The 20,959-nt window shown below is 42.2% G+C and overlaps 1 protein-coding gene across 3 annotated transcripts in view; it reads right to left on the bottom strand.

The window, feature by feature from the left end:
* Nucleotides 1-308: 308 nt before the first annotated feature.
* Nucleotides 309-20,959, bottom strand: part of MOB2 (MOB kinase activator 2) — a 109,683-nt gene continuing 89,032 nt past the window's right edge. For all 3 annotated transcript variants that reach the window (XM_021526718.3, XM_077784251.1, XM_021526717.2), the window contains 4 exons: nucleotides 10,400-10,560; nucleotides 9,079-9,172; nucleotides 2,868-2,992; nucleotides 309-1,638 (listed from right to left, as the gene is read on the bottom strand). In XM_021526718.3, the coding sequence (XP_021382393.1) occupies nucleotides 1,328-1,638; nucleotides 2,868-2,992; nucleotides 9,079-9,172; nucleotides 10,400-10,560 (691 nt within the window). In that variant the 3' untranslated portion in view covers nucleotides 309-1,327. The remainder of the gene's footprint in view (nucleotides 1,639-2,867; nucleotides 2,993-9,078; nucleotides 9,173-10,399; nucleotides 10,561-20,959) is intronic.

A 20,959-nucleotide genomic window follows, 5' to 3' on the forward strand; every position in this document is an offset into this window, starting at 1 on the left:
GCTGTGGTACAGGATTTGCTTCAAGTTAGCCAGAAACCCACTGCATTTACAGAATGGATGAGTGCACAAACAGGAAACCTGCCCCACTCCAAGCAGTGCTTATCTTCATATTTCCTTGGGGGGGCTGTTCCTTGGGCTAGTGGGAAAAGCAAGGAATTCATTATAAATGTAAGATCACAGGGTGGAAAACAGCCCATTATTTATAAAGCTGGCTGCCAGCAGGGCCAGCAGCATTCATTCAGTGGTGGAAGGGAGGCTCTAGGGGTGGGGTCTGGTGACTTCTGACGCTGCACACATGAAAACAAAGCTTGTGGCTGATAGATTTGTTTTTATTATTATAGAACAGATGAACTAAAATAAGCCAACAATATAATTTTATGCCAACAGCCATCTTTCTAGCACAGGCGGTGACTGACTCAGTATACCCTTCTCCCCCCTTCCCTGGGCCTCTGTTCAAGGGAAAGCAAATGGTGGTGACTCTTGCACAAGGTTTTGGACTGCAGTGATCCTACTCCTGTTACCTGTGCAGGTGTGCCTGGGAAAAGAAGAGGCAGGGGAGCAGAGAAAAGAGTATATATGTTGTAGGAGCAATAAGCAGAAAGGTTTGTGGATCCTCTTGCACGTTCACACCTTGTGACCGAGTAGATGGGACAACTGGACAATCTTGCCCACTTTCAACATGTAGCAAGCCCCTAGTTGCTACTCTAGTCAAGCCAGGAGTTTCTTCCCATTCCAAGCTAACAAAGGGCAAGATGCGCTCAGTGGGGAGCTTTTGGCAGGGTAAGGGGTAGTCTATGTAAAACCAAACCAAAAAACCACCCCCACCCCCCCCAAAAGAAAACCCCAAACAAACCTGCATTTTAAGCCACTTCAAAGTAAAAGTTACTTCTTATAATATAATAGATACTTTTTAAATGGCAGGACCACCATCCTAGAAAGACCAAAGGGCTTGCACTCAAGACCAAAGAAAGAAAACTAGAAAACCAACCAACCAAACAAAAGGAGAAAAAAAACAAACAAACAAAAAACCAAGAGTGGCCCTACTGTCAAGCTTGGCTCTTCTCTAAAAACAGCACTCATCATCCATCTGAATAGGTAAAAGGAGAAGTGGACAGAAAATAAAATAAAATTGGTGCAACTTCTCGCCAGCTGGCGCATGAACCCAAAGCTCCGTACAGCCCCGTACGACTGCGCGTCCTGTGTGGCAGCATCTCTGCGGTCAGCTTTCATCACTGTATATGCTGGTATGTATATCTGAACATATACATACACATACACACAATAGATTATATTGTTTATAATGTTAGTTTGGGTCCAGGAGGAGGGCTCATCTCTCTTTCACGTGGTTCTGTGCTCCTGCGCTGTTGCTGCTCCCGTTGCCGCTCCCGTTACTGCTGCTCCCGCTGCTGCTGCAGAGGACCTCCGTGAGGTCATCCATGATGGTGGTCTCTTTAGGGTCCACGAGGTTGAACTCCCTGATGAATAGGATAAAGTGTGTGTAGAGTGTGTTTAAATGTCCGTGCAGCTCCAGTGCCAAAGTCTCCTTAAAGTGTGAGGAGTAGATATGGGCCAGCACATGGAACAGGTACTTGCAGATCTTCTTCACTAGGGACTCAAATGAGTTTGGGAATTCCTTGCCTGAAAGGAAGATGGAGAAACACCATGATAGCACCAGCTGCTCACTGTCAGCCCCACAGCAGCACCTGGGTAAGAGCAACCAGCCCAACTTACATAGCAAACAGCCTGAGGGTCCTCTGTCAAATCACCCTCCTTTGACAGGAATTTAGGGGACCAGGCTACGGAGATATTATGCATTTTCATTTGAAGTTAAATTTTAAACATTAAGGGTTCAAAAATCAGGCAGCAAATGTAGTTCTTCTCTAAAGCCACTACCTTTTTTGTTACTGGCTGTAAAAACAAGAGGTTCTTCTGTGTCCTTATCTAGTTTGCCCGGGAGTGGGTTTTCCCCTGGAACACCAGTTCAGAGATCCTAAAAGGGAAGCCAAGGTACATGGGCCTTGGTGGCAGTTTGTACATAACTTTGTATAATGTGTTCCCTTGAAAACGCTGAACTTCTTTCAAAGGGGAGAAACTACCTCCTTCCAGATCATACTGCCTGTAAGCAAAGGCTGCTAGCCTAATGTTTTCTGTACTGTAATGTCCTATATTGTAATGTCCTAGTTTCCCAATTACCTGTTGAAGTGGCTCATGAAGCCAGCTGCTTTTATTCTGATTAAGCCCACCCACAATAGCTTCAAGTTTCTATTTTCTTCCCCTTAACCAAAGGCATTTGCACATAGCAATCTTGTTAGGATACAAATTTGAGTTAAAATTACTTTGGTATTGCTCTTCAGCTCTAAAAATCACATTCTTATTTAATCTTTGTATGGGAAAGGAGGCTGCAAATGCTCTGAGAGACAATGCCGAGCCTTGGACAAAGAAAGCAAGCCACATTACAATCCAATTTATTACCCACATTTCTTAATGCATTGAGGCTCTAATGGAAATAGTAAAGCCACACAAAGGTTGAGGTTTGCTATCAGCAGACAGTATTGAACACACAAATGCTGACTGTTTTCAGAATTTTATCCTCTATAAATCCAGACTAGATCATATCAAAATGCCTGAAGAAAAAGGGGTACTGATGATGAGCTATAGGCCAAGGGGTCAGCTTTGCCAGACTTTCACCCTAGTTCACACACCAAGAGGGTAAGTCTTCTTTTACTGCAAGAATCAACCAAAATTACAATCTTCATTTAAAAAAACCCCAAACAGCCAAAACTACAAAAGAAACATGCAAAGAAAGAAAACTGTATATTAAAAAATCAAACTAAAACCCATTAAAAAAAGTGAGAAAGCGGCCATACCGTATTTTGTTGGAAAGACATCCTCATCTGTCACTAGTTTCTGCACCGAGCTCATGACGAAGTCAACGTACTGAGGAGCAGTGCACTTGATCTTCTTTCCCCGCTCATCATACCAGTAGTACTGTCTGTGGAGAGAAGGGACAGTGTCACCACATCACACTCTGCTCCTCAGCTACTCTCTGAGGGGCTGTGTCCAAGGAATATAAAAGAACAGCTGTGACAGAAGAGAGTCACTTCTTTCTCCATCAAAGAACTTGAACTTGTGTTGGCTGATTTTGTCGCTCTCTATCAGTCTAGGCCGGAGTGCAGGTGGCAGCACCAAGCTCAGAAAGCCTTGCTGACAAGACTGCAAGGGGAGGAGTTCTGCTGAGGGAGTGACAATTCCCTATCCATGACAGATTTACATACAGTCTGTAGAATTCTGAACTATATTTAAGGGGCAGCAACATTGCACAGTGATGAACTGATAAACTTGTGATGCTGAGCATCAGAGAGCACAATTAGTTCTGCAGTGCAATACTGTGAGACAGTCAGACGGTGGCCCCAGAACACCACCTTTTCCAGCCTGAGGCTCTCCAGCACTGGCAGAGTTTTCAGGTGTTCCCAATCCTCTTCAAAATGCAACCCTAGGGAAGTTTCAGGCCCCTTCTGCACATCCATACTAGTGTGTGTTTGAACTCTGCTCCTTGTGTTACAGACTCGTGCAAACACCTGAATTTACATGTGGTTCTGCCACAGTGAATATTCCAGTTGGATCTTAACAGAAGATACTTCAAAAACAGCCATAATTCCATCAGTTAACCATAATAATCATGATTAACTGCAACCATCCCTCAGCTGACAGACAATCTGAAGGCTACAAAACAACTAAATATTTGTTCCTTTTTTAAAAAAAAAGTCATGGCTAATTAAAGCATCTCTTAACTGCTACCAAGAACAACTACCCACTAGATTAGGCACACAGTGAAAAACATTTTACAGATAAAGAATTCAGGGAAACACATTTAAAGTTTTTATTAGTATGTCACATTAGACAAGCCTTAAGTTCCAGTTTATGAACTTCCTTCAAAAAGTCTAAGCTCAAGGCACAGTCCTATATCATTATAGTACTGATAAGAAATCCATTGTACTGGTCTTCCCCAATTCCTTGTTCATGCCCCAAGCCATATGAAAACCAGAGGAAGCTGCAGAAATAAGTAGAGGAGCTCAAGTTGGGAAAGGAAACACAACTACAAGTAGTTCTGCAAATATTAAGGTTTTAGAATTTTTCTTTCAGCTTCTTTTCACTATTTGGTCACTCTGTCCTTTACTAGAGAGACAAGGATTGACTTCAAAATTGCATAAAAAGGTAAGAGGGTGAAAACAGCAGGAGTCAAAAGTTCTTTTTAGAGCTATGTCAGGCATCAAACCCAGCACTTGGGCCCTCAGGCACAGAATGTGCTCTTCACCACTGCTCACTTCCTTTGTACAATCCAGCTCTAAGGAATTACACAATGGAGTGCACCAAACACAACCTTGTTTGTCTACTCCTGCAGTGAGAGACAGACCCAGGCAATTCAGCCTTATTTTGGGTTCACTATTTTGGGTCTTAAGACAATACCTGGCTGCACTGTAATACCCCAGCAGTTTTCTCATGCTGAGGAACCCTCAACTTCAAGACAGAAAGCAGTTTAGTTTCCCATAGGTGCAAAACTGAGTGTTGATAATAGGATTTTAGTCAGAAGAAACAATTGGCAACTGCTCAAGTTCACTTACATTCCCATGTAAGTGAATAAATCTGATTTAGCATCCCACTGCCTAGCCTTTCTGGCTTTCCTTGAAAATTAGGAAATTAATTACGCAAAATTGGAATTAAACAGAAGAATCATTAATAGTAAGGGGATAACTACAAGGATTGTCCTGTTCATTAGTCGTGTGTTTTCCTCATGTTTCAGGTGCTGTTGAACAGATTTCACAGCTCTCAGGGGAAGAGGAGTGGGCCCCTGACGTGCCATGAACATCTTGCACCTGGTACACGGCTTCCACCCACGCTGGAGTTATCTCCATGAACAGGATAGGAGCAGTCTGGGGCCATGGAAGGGCTCACTTGGGCACAGAAGCCTAATTGCATTCCACCACTGGCACTGGGACAGCACAGTCCCATATTAGGGAATGGACGGGAAGCAGAAACACAAGAGGATGAGACTTAAGGGCACTTTTCAAAAATTGCAGATTTAAATCTCCCCAGTATGGAGAGGAATCTGCAACTCTGTTCTAAATCCCAGGGAGAAATGATTATGGGTTTACCAGAGAAGAACCTGCGATGCAAATAATGAAGCATAACACATGTGAAATCACAATACTGCATCTTAATATATGTATGTACTTTATCCCTTTTCCTCTACAACATTCTGAGCTGGTGTTGATGACACAGAATCCAAGGCAGAACACAACTTACACCAAAATACAAGAAAGGCTTTTGGAAGGATGGAAAAGCATATACTGTGGAAATTATTTTGCCTGGAAAGCAAGGAGAGACAGTCCTGGTAGAAATACCAAAAAACAGGCAACATTAAGAAAGCAGGATAGAAAGCAAGAGGCAGGAAGAGTACAGTGCTTGTGAGCAGCTGGAACAGCTTTGATGGTTTCACAGGGGCTAAGCAGTATTTGGATGGCAGAGAAGAAAAGGAGGCATCATGTAAAATTACATACAGCAGGGGGAACTTAACTGTAATAAAATGTAAAACTTTTAAGTTTTAATTAAGCACTCTAGGAGGAAATCCCCTCCCTATGCAGAGACACTAAGGGCAAGATAAACATGAGAAAGGAGACTGAGATTAGAAAAAAAAGAGTGATAAGAGTTACCAATTAAGGGATTTCACTGGACCAAAACATTTTGAAAGGTGGCCTTCCTGAAAGTTTGAATCCATCCTTCATTTCTGCCACAGTTTTGTAGACTTATCCTTTTACGTACAGCACTTACATAGACTCTTATTTATTACACTCACTGCAGTACTGTGAGGAGTTTTACCCAAATGTCAGCTAGAAATGTCAGTTTATAGCTCAGGGTGCTTTAAAAGCTGGTTTTTGTAATAATAAGCTATAAAGTGTACTAAATTTTAATAGTAAATACTGTGTTAAAATATAGTACCTGCTTTGCAACAAGTGACAAACATATTAATGAACAAAATTAGGTAATTCCCAAAGTTATATTCATTCACCCTCATTAAAGTTTGAGGATAACTAGCCACTGTGGTATTTCTCTTGGCATTATCCCACCTTGCCAGCAAATGCTTCCATCTGTTCTGCACTGAGACTAAGTTTTGGTCAGATGTCTCCTAGTGACCGTAAGCAGAAATTCTCCTCCTTGCTGTGTGCAGATGGCTGTGCTATCTCATGTATCTGACAGAGGGCTGAAAGCTGCATCTGTCTGCAGTTTGTCAGTTGGCTGCAGCTCCTCTCAGATGTTAAAACCTTACCTCAAATATTTAACTTCAACAAGTGCTTATTGTGCCAGCAAATACTTTAAATTTAGGACTGGGTACTTGCAGTGCAATTTGAATGTCAAGTAACTTGATGAGCAACCACTTCTCAGTAGTTACTTGAACATCTCAAGCATAAATAAAAAAGCCTTTCTTAAGCATGACCAGAATGGTGTGATCCAAAATATATCATAAAGAACTCGACAGGGAGAATATAAAAGTGGAACATAATGCAGACTTTCATATGGAACTACCCAAGAAATCAGCATGGGAAACAATGGCAAACTGCACCTGAATTCCAAGGTACTGTAATTCTATGGCAATCTTAAACAGCCAGATGCTATTGCACTCCAAAGGACAGCAACAAACTGATCATGGCCACAGAAGGCCAAGCCTGCAGCATCCATCAGGTTAATCAGAACTGACACCAGTGTTCAGGTGTCTCTCTTTATACAGGTCCAAGGCACAATAAGCCTCAGCAACTCGTGCTTTCCAACACAACCAGCACATCCTCAGCTTACCAGAGCTAGGAAAGGCAGAACAAAAAGAACAGGATTTGGAGAACACAATTATGAAATAAGGGCCCACAAAGCTGAACTGTGCTGAGGTGTGCAGGCACTTGATCTTACCTTGGTGGCTTTTCCACAGACCCACACACTTGCTAGAAGCAAGCAGCCTCCAGTTTGAATCAGCCACCTGCCCCAAGTACAGGAAGGTACTGAGGTTGTTATGATTTAGCTACACACAAGCCATTTCAAGTGCTTCACCCAAGTGTAGATATGCTTCCTGTTATTCCCAAATAGTGCATTTTTTCAGTTTTCCAAAACAAAGGATAGGAACATTCTGCTATCAGCCCCTACAACTAAAAATACAGGCTACAGCTGCAGTTGCCTACAGACACTTCCTCTCTTTATTCTGCAGCACAAGGTGCTTACAGAGAACTCATGTTAAACTCTCACTAGAGCAATACTAATGCAGGCTCCCAATCACCACCTCCTCTTAGCCACTATTTCCCACCAGCCAAGTGGATAAACAGTTAAACTCCGTGCTTGGGACTGCCAGTGCTACATCAGGAATTTAAACATGAGTATGCTTGGGAACAAGAATCAACAAAATACTCATCTTACTGCTCACCATTTCTTATTTAGAGACATGCTGTCTCCTTTTGATAAAATCTGGGTCCAGCAGAGATTTATTACTCTCTCTTCCAGCTTGGTTTCAAAGTCTCTAGCATGGCCTTTAACTCTCTGACAAGTTATCATTCCACCTTCTACATGCAAAAATACAATTTGCATACTTTTAAGTGTTCTCAAAGAAAGCCCCTGATATTAATTTCAAGTGTACAAGATAGACCAGTGCATTAAGCAAGGCTTTCCTTCTAAGAGTTATGTAAAGACTGTCAGAAATACAATACAGAGGTTCTGTTGCATACATTCTCTGAGATGTTGTTTGATCTACTATGATGTTACTGCCCAGTCGGCTCTTTTAAAATCCATCTCAAGTAAATTAATCCCAGGAAATACAAGAGGAGGGAAGGAAAGGGCTATCAACACATGTTGGAGGGAAAAACCCCAAAACACAACAGGCATATTCATACTTGACTGGATCTCATATTCCATCATGTTGGACTGTACTCATCAGGAGCAGAATTTATTTTAACTTTTTCTGATATTCACACTGTCCAGTAATACTACAAAGTTTTCTTCCAGAACTAACTGCTAGTCAATGTTAAAGTCTACTAAGCTCTAGAGGCAGAAAAACGCCAAACCAATAAGTTTTCCTTACTCTTGCAAAGCTGCCACTTGTGTCCTCTGTGCCCAGGGGCTCAGGCAGAGAGCCTGTGGCTCACGTCAAGCTAGAGGTTATCTAGGAGCAGCCTGGAGCTGTGTCAGCATTCTGGCTCTCAGAAGCACCCTCTGATGTTTTCACAACTCACCTCTCCTGCCCTGCCTTCCCTGGAGCCCCAGCACTGTAACCAGCACGGACAGTCCTGCCCTGCCCTTGCCGAGGAGCACACTCTGTGCAGGTACTTCCATCAGCAGCTGCACTGCAGGCTCAGGGCTGAGCTCTGCGTGGCAGCGGCACAACAAAGGACATGGGGACCTGTGGCTCAGCCAGGTGACACTCAGAGACACAGCAGGAGCTGACAACCCCAAGTCTCACTCAGGCTTTTTTGACTGTGAGACTATAGAAGCCCAGAGTTTCCTTTGCTTTGGGCCCCTCCAGATGGAGGCACTGGATTGAGCTGTTATAAGGTTATTTAATTACTGTACCAAGTTAATTTCAAGGATCTGCATATCCAAGACTCTGCTATGTAAAACTTGGGTGAAGCCAGTAAAAACAAGCTGGTCTGAGTGAGTGTGGGGTGTGCAGCTGTGAAGGGGCCTTGGTCTCAGCTCAAGACTGACTTCCATAGTGGCTCCTGAATGGTCAGACAAGGAAGTTTCCTTCACACCCTCCTTTCCCTTTCCCCCAAGCACACACATGGTCATTTGCCTCTCTGGTCTGATCTTATAAAACCAGCTTAGAGCACTCAAGAGATTCTCATCCTTCAAGTCCTCCACAAAAACAGATTTCCACCACATTTCCCTGCTGAAGGGAGAGAATAGGATGCACAGCTGACACATTCTCAGCAAGTAGAGACCTGCTGTAAACACTTTCCCAGTGCCATCCAATACCAATATCCTCCCCCAGGAGACTCTGAAGATATGAAAACCTTGCATGTATAATAAATGAAAATACTGACTTACGTATTGCACACTGCCATGGTCTGACATGACTCTCCTGTACAGAATTCTGAGATTGTACTATACTGTAAGTTGATGTGATGAAAGAAAGTTGTTGCTGAAAAATAAACAAAGGAAAGAAATTCAGAAGTAAAATACTTTAAAATACTGGTTATCCTCCAGACAATTATTTAAATACAGCAAGTGAAACAACCTCAGTCCTGAGCTTGCATACAAATTTAAACATGATTTAGCTAAATGAGCCTAATGATGAACTACAAAACAAAGAGGTACACAGAATGAAAGCTCTTGTTTTGATTTAAGATGAAAGCACCATGATGCATTAGCTCTTATTACTCACAAAGCAGCAAGACTGGAAAGTGTCTCCATCATCAACCTCACCTTTACAGTAGAATACTCTCCTATAAGCTGAAGGCAAACAATTTGCTACATTCTTTTGAAGTCAGACTTAAAATCTACAGACTTAAAATCTACAGTGGCTAGAAAATAGCACTTAGTTTTCAAAACATGTCTCTTTGTAAAAACAACCAGCATGAAACCTAACACACTTCTACTTTCTAAAAATCTCCTAAGATAACTGAACTTCTTAATACTTCTCATGGTGCACCTCACTTTTTCTTCATGAGTCTCTATAAACGTTCCTAGTGTGCAGTTTAAAGTAGTTTCTTGCTACTACCACACACTGTCGAAAACATAAAGAAGAGTGGGCCATAGATGCAGGTGAGGACAGGCAGGAGTAGCCCAGGAAAGTACAGCAAATCAGGGCTGAAGTGCACAGGTACAGCATTCAGTCACAGTAGCTGGTCACATCTCTGAATTTCAACCTGTCTACTCTTGAAATCCACAGTAATTCCACCAAAATTTGGAAGGAGTAGGGAGGACTCCAAAATACTGACCAAAATACGTCACAAGTTCTGGCTTCAGGCATAAGTTGCTTTATATAAAAGTCTTTAGAAAATCAATTTTTACAATGCTTCTGGAAGATCAGTAGCTGGAGTCAGAAACATGCAGAACCAGCCAGTTTAGCAAGCAGTCAATGGGGATCTTGACGGTTCTACAAAGAGCATCCAAAACTGCAGTGCCCTCAGTGCCACAGGGAGGGAGCTGGAAGGAGGAAATGCATCAAGGCTTTCATGCTGCTGAGCACAGCTGGGCTGTGCGTGAGACAGCTTAATTACCACTCAAGGTATAATGACATGCATTACACAGTAAGCATAAATAGTCACTGAGTGTTTCTCTAAGCACTGAAAACAGCAAAAAGAGTAAATGAATGGCCTCTTGAGGATAGACAGCAAGCTCAGAGTTGTATGAACATAATACTCACTGTTGCTGGCAAGCCACTCATTGAGGTCTATTTCCCGTGGTAACATCACTAGTTCCTTAAATTCGAAGTCAGTAATTCTGGATTTTGTGTATTCTGGCTCTAGGTAAAGTTTCTTCTCTTCTGGTGCTGGCTTCTTACCATTTGGCTTTCCCTTGGACTTCCTGCAAAAGATTAAAAAAGAGAGAAGTGAGGTTAGTTCTACTGTTGAACAGCTACAGAAATCTGAAAGCAGTTGTTTCATCCAAACTCCTTTATTTGCCTTTAGCCTGCTCCTCCTGCATTCTCTTCCCCAGCAACTTCATTTTGCTGCTTCACTTCCCCTGCCCTTTGGCCAGGTGAGACTGCAAACTCCTGGGAGAGCACTGGTCTCTCCTCAGGTCCGTGAACAGTGGTGACAAGCTCTGTGCCTGAAGGAGTCCATGTGAAGGCAAACAGCCTGCTGCATCACACAGCTCCTGGTCACCTGGAACAGGAGTCTGAGAATAGCAAATCTGGCTGCTGCAAAAGATAGCTGGAAAAGCTGGTGCTGCTTGTTCAAAGCCTACAGCATTCCTTGCTCTCCAGCCCTATCAGAAGCCTTCTTAAGTGAACATCTGTGACTCCAGCTAAAAGCAGTGATAACCACAAAAATACCTGTTTTCTCAATTCTAGGGATACCTAGGAAAGAAAGATCTGAGTTCATGTTTTTCTGAAAATCCTTGGAAATCGAATGCATTTATGAAATAACCTTCCATTTGGATTTATAAAAGCACAGAAACCACATTCCATAAAAGACATTTATCTCCATGGCATCTTGTGACTTTTCACCTCCTATCTGTAAGGTATTTGTCATAATCACTAGAGTGTTCCTCTCACTTATTTTTAAATAGACTCTCAACCCAACCCTGGACTAGGGATTCAGTAGGACTTCAGAGGAAGGACAATGGATCAAGCACTTTGGCCTTTTAAGCTTTGTGGTCAAAAATCCGTATGTGTTCCTGCTGTTAAAAAATCCATCTAAGCAGAGATGGCAGATCTATTTAATGGTAAGGCACAATTATAGGACAATACTTGCTGTCCATTATCATTTAAAAACAAGGAAGAGATGCCAGCTCTTTTTTAATGTCAAGCTGTCTTTGTTAAAGTGATTTTTGAGGATCTGTAAAGCCAAGACAAGCTCACCTTTGCAGATGACTGCATTAAGTTTGCTGTCAAAACTCATTGAGATCTCATCCAAAGGAAACAGACCTCACATTTTGGCTCTTAACACACTTAAATAATCTTCCAGCTGTGTTCCTGAGATACATGCAGGCTTCATTTTTGCACTGAGGATGTGATACTCATCTTTCCTGGAATGGTGTCTGAAGTCTCAGTGCTCTTCCTAAAGGAAATACGATCACTGAGATTTCTCTCTTCATGGGCTCTTTACTGATCTATTTATTAAATCTATCTTCAGAAAGATTCATCATCCACATAATCCCTCCTGGAGCAGGGAGAGACTGAGATGTGCCTTCTGCAGGAAAGCAGCATTTTAACTCTGGTCACCAGCACTGCCTGTGTTCACTGTCTTAAACTTGTGTTGAGTCTTGTCACATGTCTCTAAACGGTAAATCAAGACTAGAGGGATGTCAGAAAGGCCACCATGAAGGAAAATCAACGAAAACTTGGTGACAGCAGCACCCTTACAGCCTCATGATGTATTTACAGAGATGTGCAGAAAGCACTGCAGGTGGCTGGCAGGGAACAGATGGTCAGACCTTCTTTCCTATGTTAATGAGAAAGGTGGGCTTCATGGTTTAGGAGGGGATGCCTGTGACATCTTTTTAAATAATACAACACAGAACATCTTTTTAAAGAATACAAATACAGAATGAAAACAAACTAAAGGACTAATTCTCATCGCTGCTCCACAAGGGGACGTTTTAGGACATGAGAATCTATTGTTCCTTAGTGCAAGGCTCTTAATTCAGAGGGGTTACTTGGTTAGAGGACAATTCCTGGTTGTCAGACTATTTCTGTCTTCAAACCCTTGCATTTGCTACATTTAGTGGTTTCTGGGTTTAGTTTGGCTGGGGAGGGAGGGGGCCAAGATTCTAGCATTCAAGGATAAATTGATTTTTTTTTTAAGTTAAATTATAGTTCTAGTAACAGTCATGCAGAAAATACTTTCAGCTTCTGAGACTGGTTTAACAAACTGCATTAACCACACTCTGAGAAAAAAAGTTATCAGTGAGAAGTAGTTTGGATCGTTTCTGTCTTTGCTGTAGTTCATGATAATTAAACCAAGGGCCCCAGGTTAGAGCTGTGCCACATCAGCTAGGAGCGGTCTTCTGTAAGGAGGAGGAGGAGGGAAGAGAGACAAAGAGGTCAAAGACAGTCTGTCAGAGTCAGGCTGTGGAGGGAAACCACAGAAGGAAGCAAGATACACGAGACTGAGGCAAGCCTTCCATCACATGGGAATGGGTGGAGTGTACCTCATCCTCACTGCAGCATCCCTTCCTCATTTCAAGAGAATAAACAAAAATTCAACGCTAAATGTATTTCCCAAGTTTGCTACTGCAAACAACACTGTCCTTTTGCAGAATCCCATGCCCCTCATTTTCACACAAATGTCAACTCTCAGTTAGCTCAGTACAAGCAGCCACCTGGAGTCTTTTAAATAGATTGTGTAAGTCTTTCCACAACTGCCTTGTTCTGGAACTGAAGCACTTCAAACAAAAGCTTCCTGAAGAATCCCATGTTCTGCCCCTTCTTTCCAAAGCTTTGGCTCAGTTTAAAAAAAAAAAACCTCTTGGGTATCACCATAGAACCTGCAAAATACCCAGAATCACTGCTATCAAAGGATTTATTCATACCACTGAAACCTGAATGTCAAATTGCCATGTGCAGCACAAACATCTTGTTAACCTTTTGCAGTTTCTGAGACCACAGCAAGACCACAGATATTGTTTTACACCAGCACATTTCCATGCAGTGCAGCTGGGATGCTACATGACCCCAGTACTGCAAGTACAAACTAACAAAAAAAAATATTCAGCCTTAAAAACATAATTTTGAACTGGGCCATGTATCCATCTCCATTTAGGCAGAACTTAGGTTCTATTGACTTACTCAATAAATTAACTGAGTCATGCTCAGTCTAGGCTGTAAAACTGTGACTTTAGTTTGGGAGCTATCAATACCTGCCCATAGTGTGAAGCATTTTCTTTTTAAACTTAAAAAGCTGAAGCATACAGCAGTATGAAAAAATACCCCGTTTTATAAACACAATTAGATATGATTAAGAATCAACCAAGAATACTTCCATATTCCACATAAACCAAAGCGCATTCATTCACAATCACCAGGATTACCAAATAATGCAAAGTTTAGGAATAAGCTTCCCTTCCTCTGCTCACGGCTACACCCAAGTTCACTGCTGTTTCAAAAACCTGTTAACTCCACCTGGACTCAACTCCAGGGGTATGAAGTGAAACATCCGTTACCTCCTTTTTGTGTGCTCTTCTCTTCCAAGATGCCTTCCTTAATTTTTCATTTTACGTTTAAAGTACACAAATACAAAGGAAAAAAAAAAAGCCAAGAACAGTAATTTTACTGTTTTATTCAGGAAACATCAAAATTCATCACCTGTAAATACTGTTTACCGGAAAACATAACTAAGTGTCATCTAAGACCATCTAAGAACAGAATTTTCAAAACACAGCTGTAGACACCTCAAGTCCTGATTCAAGTTTACAAGTCTTTCTTCAAAAATTAGAGAATTCTTCTAAATTTGTCTTAACATGTCCATGCCACATCAACTGTATCACCCAAGCAGCTGCAGAAGTAGCTGTTACGCAGCAGTTTGGTGGTCTGCCCACAGCTTAGACAAGTCCTGTCTATCAGTACTTAAGTACTAATTAAGTAAAGAAACATCTTTAGGGAACCCAAAGAAACAGCACTCCACAGTTTTTACTGACAGGCAAACCAGAGTACAAATTAATTCCTCAGACAATACCCAGGCTAGCTGCTTCTGGTTTTAGGCATTCAATTGAACGTGATGCCACAGGCAAAGACACACCCAAAAATAAATTTCAGAGAGGGAAAAGTGACGGGAAATGGTAGAAGAGAGATGGCTTGCCTGAAGTCTTAGAACTGGTGCCAGGCCAAGACTGCACAACACTAATGCTTCTAGCAGGGCTGCCATACTCAGCCTTGTGTCCAGGTAGAAAACACATCAGCTGCAAGTTTGCCTGGATTTCACTGGAGAGAGGTAGAAGACACTCCACCATCTTGATCAGATGCTCAGTAGTTTCTTGGTTTAAAAAAGCCTGCACTTCAGAACATCTTCAAAGCACCATCAAGGTTTAGTTTTAATACCATTTTGAGGAAGTGTTATTCTCATTTCAGAGCAGACTCTGACTGTAAGGTTCAAAGCTGAGTCATGGTACAAATGCTAAAAGATGTGCTTCAGTGTAAACCAACGTGGTTTGTTTGGAAAGAAGCACACATGAAGCAATCTGATTTATCTGAAGAAGGACCAGAGACTCAGTGTCTCCACATCCCAAAGTGGATGTGCTTCATAACCTGATGTGCATCACATCACTTCAGAATTGTACCAGGGTCCATGGCTCTGGCCATGCACATGATTTATTCTGAGGTTGATCACATAGAGGGAAGACTAATGATTTATTAAATTTCAAACATTCCTAAACTGACCATGCTATTTTAGATGATCTCTACCAGTTCAAGATTCCTTTTTTTTTTCAGAGGAAACCAGCACAGCTAAAATAATTTATTGCTGTCCCCAGCAAGCTGTGCAGCTTCTTACATTTGCATTTGAAACTGAAATCTCTTCAAGGACAACTGATGATACTTTGATCCCCCTTCTCCATCCTCCACACCCAACTAACTGTCCTTGGATGAATGGCTGTCTATTTTTAATTTTGGAAGTACATGTTATCAGTGGGTTTTCTCACTTTAGTCTGGCATATTAAAATGGAAATAAGAGTAACTTCAGAAAGTTAAAGAAGTTATTTTAAAAGCCTATAGTGGTGACGACCAGAGCTGCAGGCAAAACTTCTATCACTGCCTCTGGATAATGCACCAGTTTCAGATTCCAAGCAAATCTCAACCACTCAAATTTCCATTGGAAAATTTACAGTACAGGTCTGACAGGCCTCACATGGCAAATATGTCTCTGTTTGCAAACTTCAGAACTCACAAGCCATCTTAAGTCTTTGAGGATGAAAACCACCATGGACCATGAACCTTACAGGAGAAAGCCACCTATTTTCTGATTAACGTGGTAGGATTTTGTAGGCTTTTTTTAACAAATGACCCTATTCCTTACACAAGGTTAATTGCTATAATCCTAGCAATCCTCACAAATTCAGAAGAGAGCAAGTCTCAACTGTTGCCAATCCAGCTGTGACATATTCTGTTAGTGCTGGTGAGAGTACAGCCCCACAGCAATGCACGCAAAAAATGACAAGAAAATAAATGGTTTTAAGGAACATCAAAACTAAAGATGTCCACAGAAGTATTACAAAATTAATTATTTGTAAATAATTATTTGTAAATTAATTATTTATGAAATTAATTTATATTAAAAACAAAACTCAAGGGTTTGGCGGTTGTTTTCAAGTAACCTGGCTTGCACTTTACAATTTGTATCATTCGCAGTCTGGAAAGGTTTGGGGTTTAAATGGTACACTCCCAACTAAAACTTTTACAGGGATTACTGTCTGTAACAGCAACACCATATTCCAAGTACACCTCTACACACTGAACTAGCTGGTATCTCAAACTATCTGGGCCTTTGATTTTTTTATCCTTTAATTTTTTTTTTCTTTTTGAAGTGTTGTGTTTCAAAACACGCACCACCTATATGAAGTGTTATAAAATGAAGTACTCCTACCAAAACCTACTTTTTTGTCACTCTAAGAATGGGGGTTAGCTTCTTAAAAGACAAAATTATAGAGGCAGTAAGACTAAATTTAGTAAGCTAAATTTAGTAAGCTAAATTTTATGAGCATTGTTTTTACTCTTCCAGTGAATAAGGGTTCAGAATTAAAAATTAAAGGTGTACTGGATGTTTGCATTTTAGCTTCTCTCCTCTTCCCTTCTTTGGCTAGGGAGTCAAAGGGGATGCGAGTGGAACAGAAGAGGGAGTAAAAGGCAAAAAAATTCCAATATTTGAGGTGTCTCCCTCTAATGTACTCCCTTTGCAGAAAGGAGAAACACTACTGATTTCAGCCACGGACAGAAGGCTACAGCTCTGTAAGGTAAACCAGGTCAGCTGCTCACAGACATACTTTTTACCTTTATAGGCTTTTTATGTGGCCCTTTACTGGAAAGAAATGATCAGTTAATTTCTGGTTACAAACATTGTGCGTAAGCATGGGAGTCCTGAACCCATTCATAGCAGGAAGGAAGCAGTTTTATGAGCTGAAATTTACGAGTCCAAGTGACAAGAACAATGAAGAAGCAGGTTACGCCAGTTCTTACGGGTCAGGAACAAACTCTTGAAGGCTGTCCAGTTTCCTACCCAGCAGCCCACTGCTTTTTCTCCTCAGTTAAGAGCAAGAACTGGAAACTCAGAAGGGCTACAGACCTTAAATCCCTTCTTGGTAATTCAGTGTCTTTGTTTACTTGTACAGCATGCACAGAAAGGGGAATAAGAGCTTCCTTCAAACATCAGTCAAGCTGCCCTTCCTTTGAGAACAACGCTAGAGACGATGTTTGTTATTTCCCCTCTTTCTTTAAAACAGCACAAGACTAGCACCTCTGGAGGTCTTTCTGTAATCCCATGTCCTGTTTTAACCCAGATCGCTGCTTAGCCTTCAGCTGGAAATGCCACATGACAGAACACCCAGAACACAAATCCTGGATGTACACATCCATGTTCAGGACGGGGAAAGAAAAGAACATCAGCATGGGAAAGGAAGCTGTGCAAGGTACTGCAAATCAAGTCCAAATCTCAGTGCAGCATTCAGTGCAATTGTTCACAGATTGCTGTGGACAGTGCTTTTCTCCAGGGCTGCAGAAGGGAAGGAGACCAAGCTTTTTAAGGCAGTTTCCATTCCAATCTCCTCTTGCCACAGGTCTCTGACAGACCCCTCTGACCTCAGCTTCATTCCTCCCCTCTCCTGCCCCAGGTCAGCTCCAGGGCTTGGTTGCTGCCCAGGTCTAAGGGGGCTGTGCAGCATAAAGCGTCTTTGGCAGCATTGCTGACCCTGCTTCTCATTTTTTGTTCTGTTTTTAAAAGTTACTAATAGTTTATTTAAGAGGAGGAGGAAAGAAGAATGTACCCTACATGCCAGGGAAACTTTTTCTTTGGGATTCTCACAGTGACTCTTTGCCTTAAAAGGGAATCTTTGCTTGGCCTCCGGATGCTCTGCTGTAAACAGTCGGTGCCAAGGCATGGCAGGCATGTTAAGGATGACAAGTGCCATAACATCATTTCATAATGCTGCTTCTCAACAGAAAGCCCAAAACATTCTGTAGGGCCAGACTGAGCTCCAGCTGGTGCTGCTGGAAAAGCAAGGAGAACATGGGGCACCTGCACCATGCCATGTCTGGTACATCAGGCCTTTCTGTGCCCTTTGGTAGGCCTCCCCACCACCTGCTGGTGAAGGGGCTGGAGCACAAGTCTTACAGGAACAGCTGACTGAGCTGGGCTTGTGTGACCAAGAGAAAAGGAGCCTCAGGCTACCTTACCACTCTCTACAACTACCTGAAAGGAGGTTGCAGCAAGAAAAGGTCTCTTTTCCCATGTAACAATGGACAGGATAAAAGGAAATGGCCTCAAGGTACAGACTGTGTATAAGAAAAAATTTCTTCACCAAATAGTTATCAGGCACTGGAGCAGGCTGCCCAGGGAACTGGTGGAGTCACCATCCCTGGAAGTATTTATGATGTGTGGATATGATTTAATGGCAGACTCAATGACCTCAAGGGTCTTTTCTATCCCCAACAGCTACGATTCTTCTTGCCTCCCTGGTATGTCACCTCCCAGCACAAGCTCAGTGTTTGCCCACAGTGGTGCGTCAGAGGCACATTAACTCCCCTGCTGCAACTCCCAGAGTCTGCTGGAGCCCAGGGTCCCCCACAATGTCTCTGGGAAGGGTTCCCCACCTTGTCTCCAATGCAGCTCTGGGAAGAATGGCTGCAGAGGCAAGGCCAGGCACGCCACAGCTCAGCTAATGCTATAAAAATGCACAGAGTGCATTCTTGTGGTAGAACAGACTGCACTGGAGTTCCATTTCTTCCCTGGGCCTACCTGCCAGAACTCCTCCCCCACACTGAACAGAGGTTTCCACCTTCCTGACTGCATAGTCCTTGCCCTCTCCAGGTTCCCCTCCAGATCACACAACTGGGACACCAGGGAAGCCATGTCCAATGGGAAACAAACAGACTACTTTTTTCTAGGAGCCAGTGATATAATTTAAATGAAACAATTCACTAGAAGAAACAAAATTACCCAAGCAATATGCACTTGTTGTTCATTTTGAAATATTCTCTTTTATCTTGGTGGCAAAAAGCCCTCACATACCCCAACCAGGGGTTTCCAGCACGAAGGCTCAGCAAGATTCTTTTCTTAAGCAACTTAATACAATCCAAATTTCTGGTAATTAGTGGAATAGAAAATAAAAAGGACTAATCTTTCCTATTTTCAACATCTCTTCACGGAGCCAAGTAAGGTCTGTGGTAACAGAGATTCAGTAGGTCATAGACAAAGTGTTGTAATAAATAATTTACTCAATATTTAGAACAAACCACACAGCAGAGGACTGAGTTAGTCGTGCCCAAGTCCCGAGCCTGGGAATGACATGGAGTGGTGGCTTTTGTTCTTGTTTTTTAATTCTCCAGTTGGCAAATTGCCTGAAAGGAAGCCAAAACTGAGCAGAAAGAGGGCAAACCTCAAATCCCTGCTTGAGAAGGAGTCTCATAGTATATTCTCTCATGCTTGCAATTCTTCCTCCCCTGGAATGGCACTCAGAGCAGACCCTGGTGTGGGGGACAAGAGAGGCCACCCCATGCTGATTCCTTAGAACATCTCTGCCCAGCCATTCATCAGCTGAAAACTCAGGCTGGAGCTCAGATCTGGGCTTTGTCTTGTTAACACACAGCTCACTTCAGTCCCAAGGCAAACATTCCAAACCCATCAGGCCCATACACAATTCTAAGATAAGGATGCTCCTGTATCCTTGCCTCCCCTTAGAGGAAAAATGCCATTAGTATACAAGCAACACAAATGCTTCCTCATCATCCCCCACTGCTAAATATAATCCCATTCTGCAGCCACACAGCAGCACCAGGATTCATTTCAGCACCAGGTATCTGCATATGTCAATGTTTACATCTCAGCTGGTTCTCCAAGGACCTTTGGAAAGCAGCAGAGATAAATATTTCTTTCCTAAAACAAAAAACATTGCAGTCCAAGGCAGAGATCTACAGCATACCTTCCATTTCTCTAATTAAAACACCCAGAGGAAGGAGAAAATTGGCTCTCCACTGAAAGCTGACCATGGCAGAGCCAGTGAGCCTGGTTGTTACATGTGCTGCCGTGGAAAGGTCACCCCAGAGCCTTGAGAACAAGTGATCTGCACCAAGATTTGAAATCAAGTTTTGGGTGGTTTTAACACCTTTTTCACTCTGGGGAAGACAAATATAGATCTGTCAGGTTTGTTTTTATAGTCAGAGGAGTATTTTTTCAGCAGACAATTTGAAAATCTGGAGGTCAGAAATACTACCTGCAGAGAACAAGGAAAAACAATGTAATTGACCAAAAAAAAGTGTTTTAGCTCTCTTTTTAGGTTTTTAAACTCTTCAAATGGAAAGAAGAATTTAATGTACTGTAGCAACACCACAAAAAACATCTCAATTAACAAATCTACTCCCTGTGTCTTTTCTGATATGTCTATTAATTTAATCAGTGATTTATTATCCTCTAATCTCCTACTGGAACACCGAATTATTTTGACTTTTACGTCATTATTAAATTCGGGTTTTGGCAGCAACTGCCCCTCCTGGCTACTCTGATACAGCCCTGTTATCTCCAGATGAGCACATCCAGTACCTTGTGGTGCACCTTTGTAGGGAAGGAGTTCACCACCAGAGCACATAAATCACTACAGCCACTGTTATGTCCCAACCCTGATGACTTTTGTAGAGCTGGAAGACTGCAAAGCTACCTTTTTATTTCCAAACCAAGCAAATTTGATTTGGAAACCTCATGGCCTTGTAAGTGCGGGATTTCACAACATAGCTTGCACAGAGTTGCTTTTCAGGATGGAACTGTGCTTTAATTGCTGAGAATTATTTCACCATGGCAACCTGGCTTCAGCAATCAGACTTCTTGCTATATAGCCCAAGATACACAAATGCAGACAGCTCGTTCTGTTCAGAGAGTACCAGGGTGCAGACAAGTTTGTCTTTGTAAAAAATGGTTTTGTTTCCTCACTGCCATCTTGCCTTGTGAGCTCTCTTTGTATGACAACAGCCAAAAATTAACTGACAATACAGACTAGTTTCCTGCACCACTGTAGCCTAAAGAAAACCTGCAACTGCAAAATCATGTTAGATATGGAGGTCAAG

The sequence above is a fragment of the Lonchura striata genome, chromosome 6 (assembly GCF_046129695.1).
Source record: "Lonchura striata isolate bLonStr1 chromosome 6, bLonStr1.mat, whole genome shotgun sequence".
Lineage (NCBI taxonomy): Eukaryota > Metazoa > Chordata > Aves > Passeriformes > Estrildidae > Lonchura > Lonchura striata.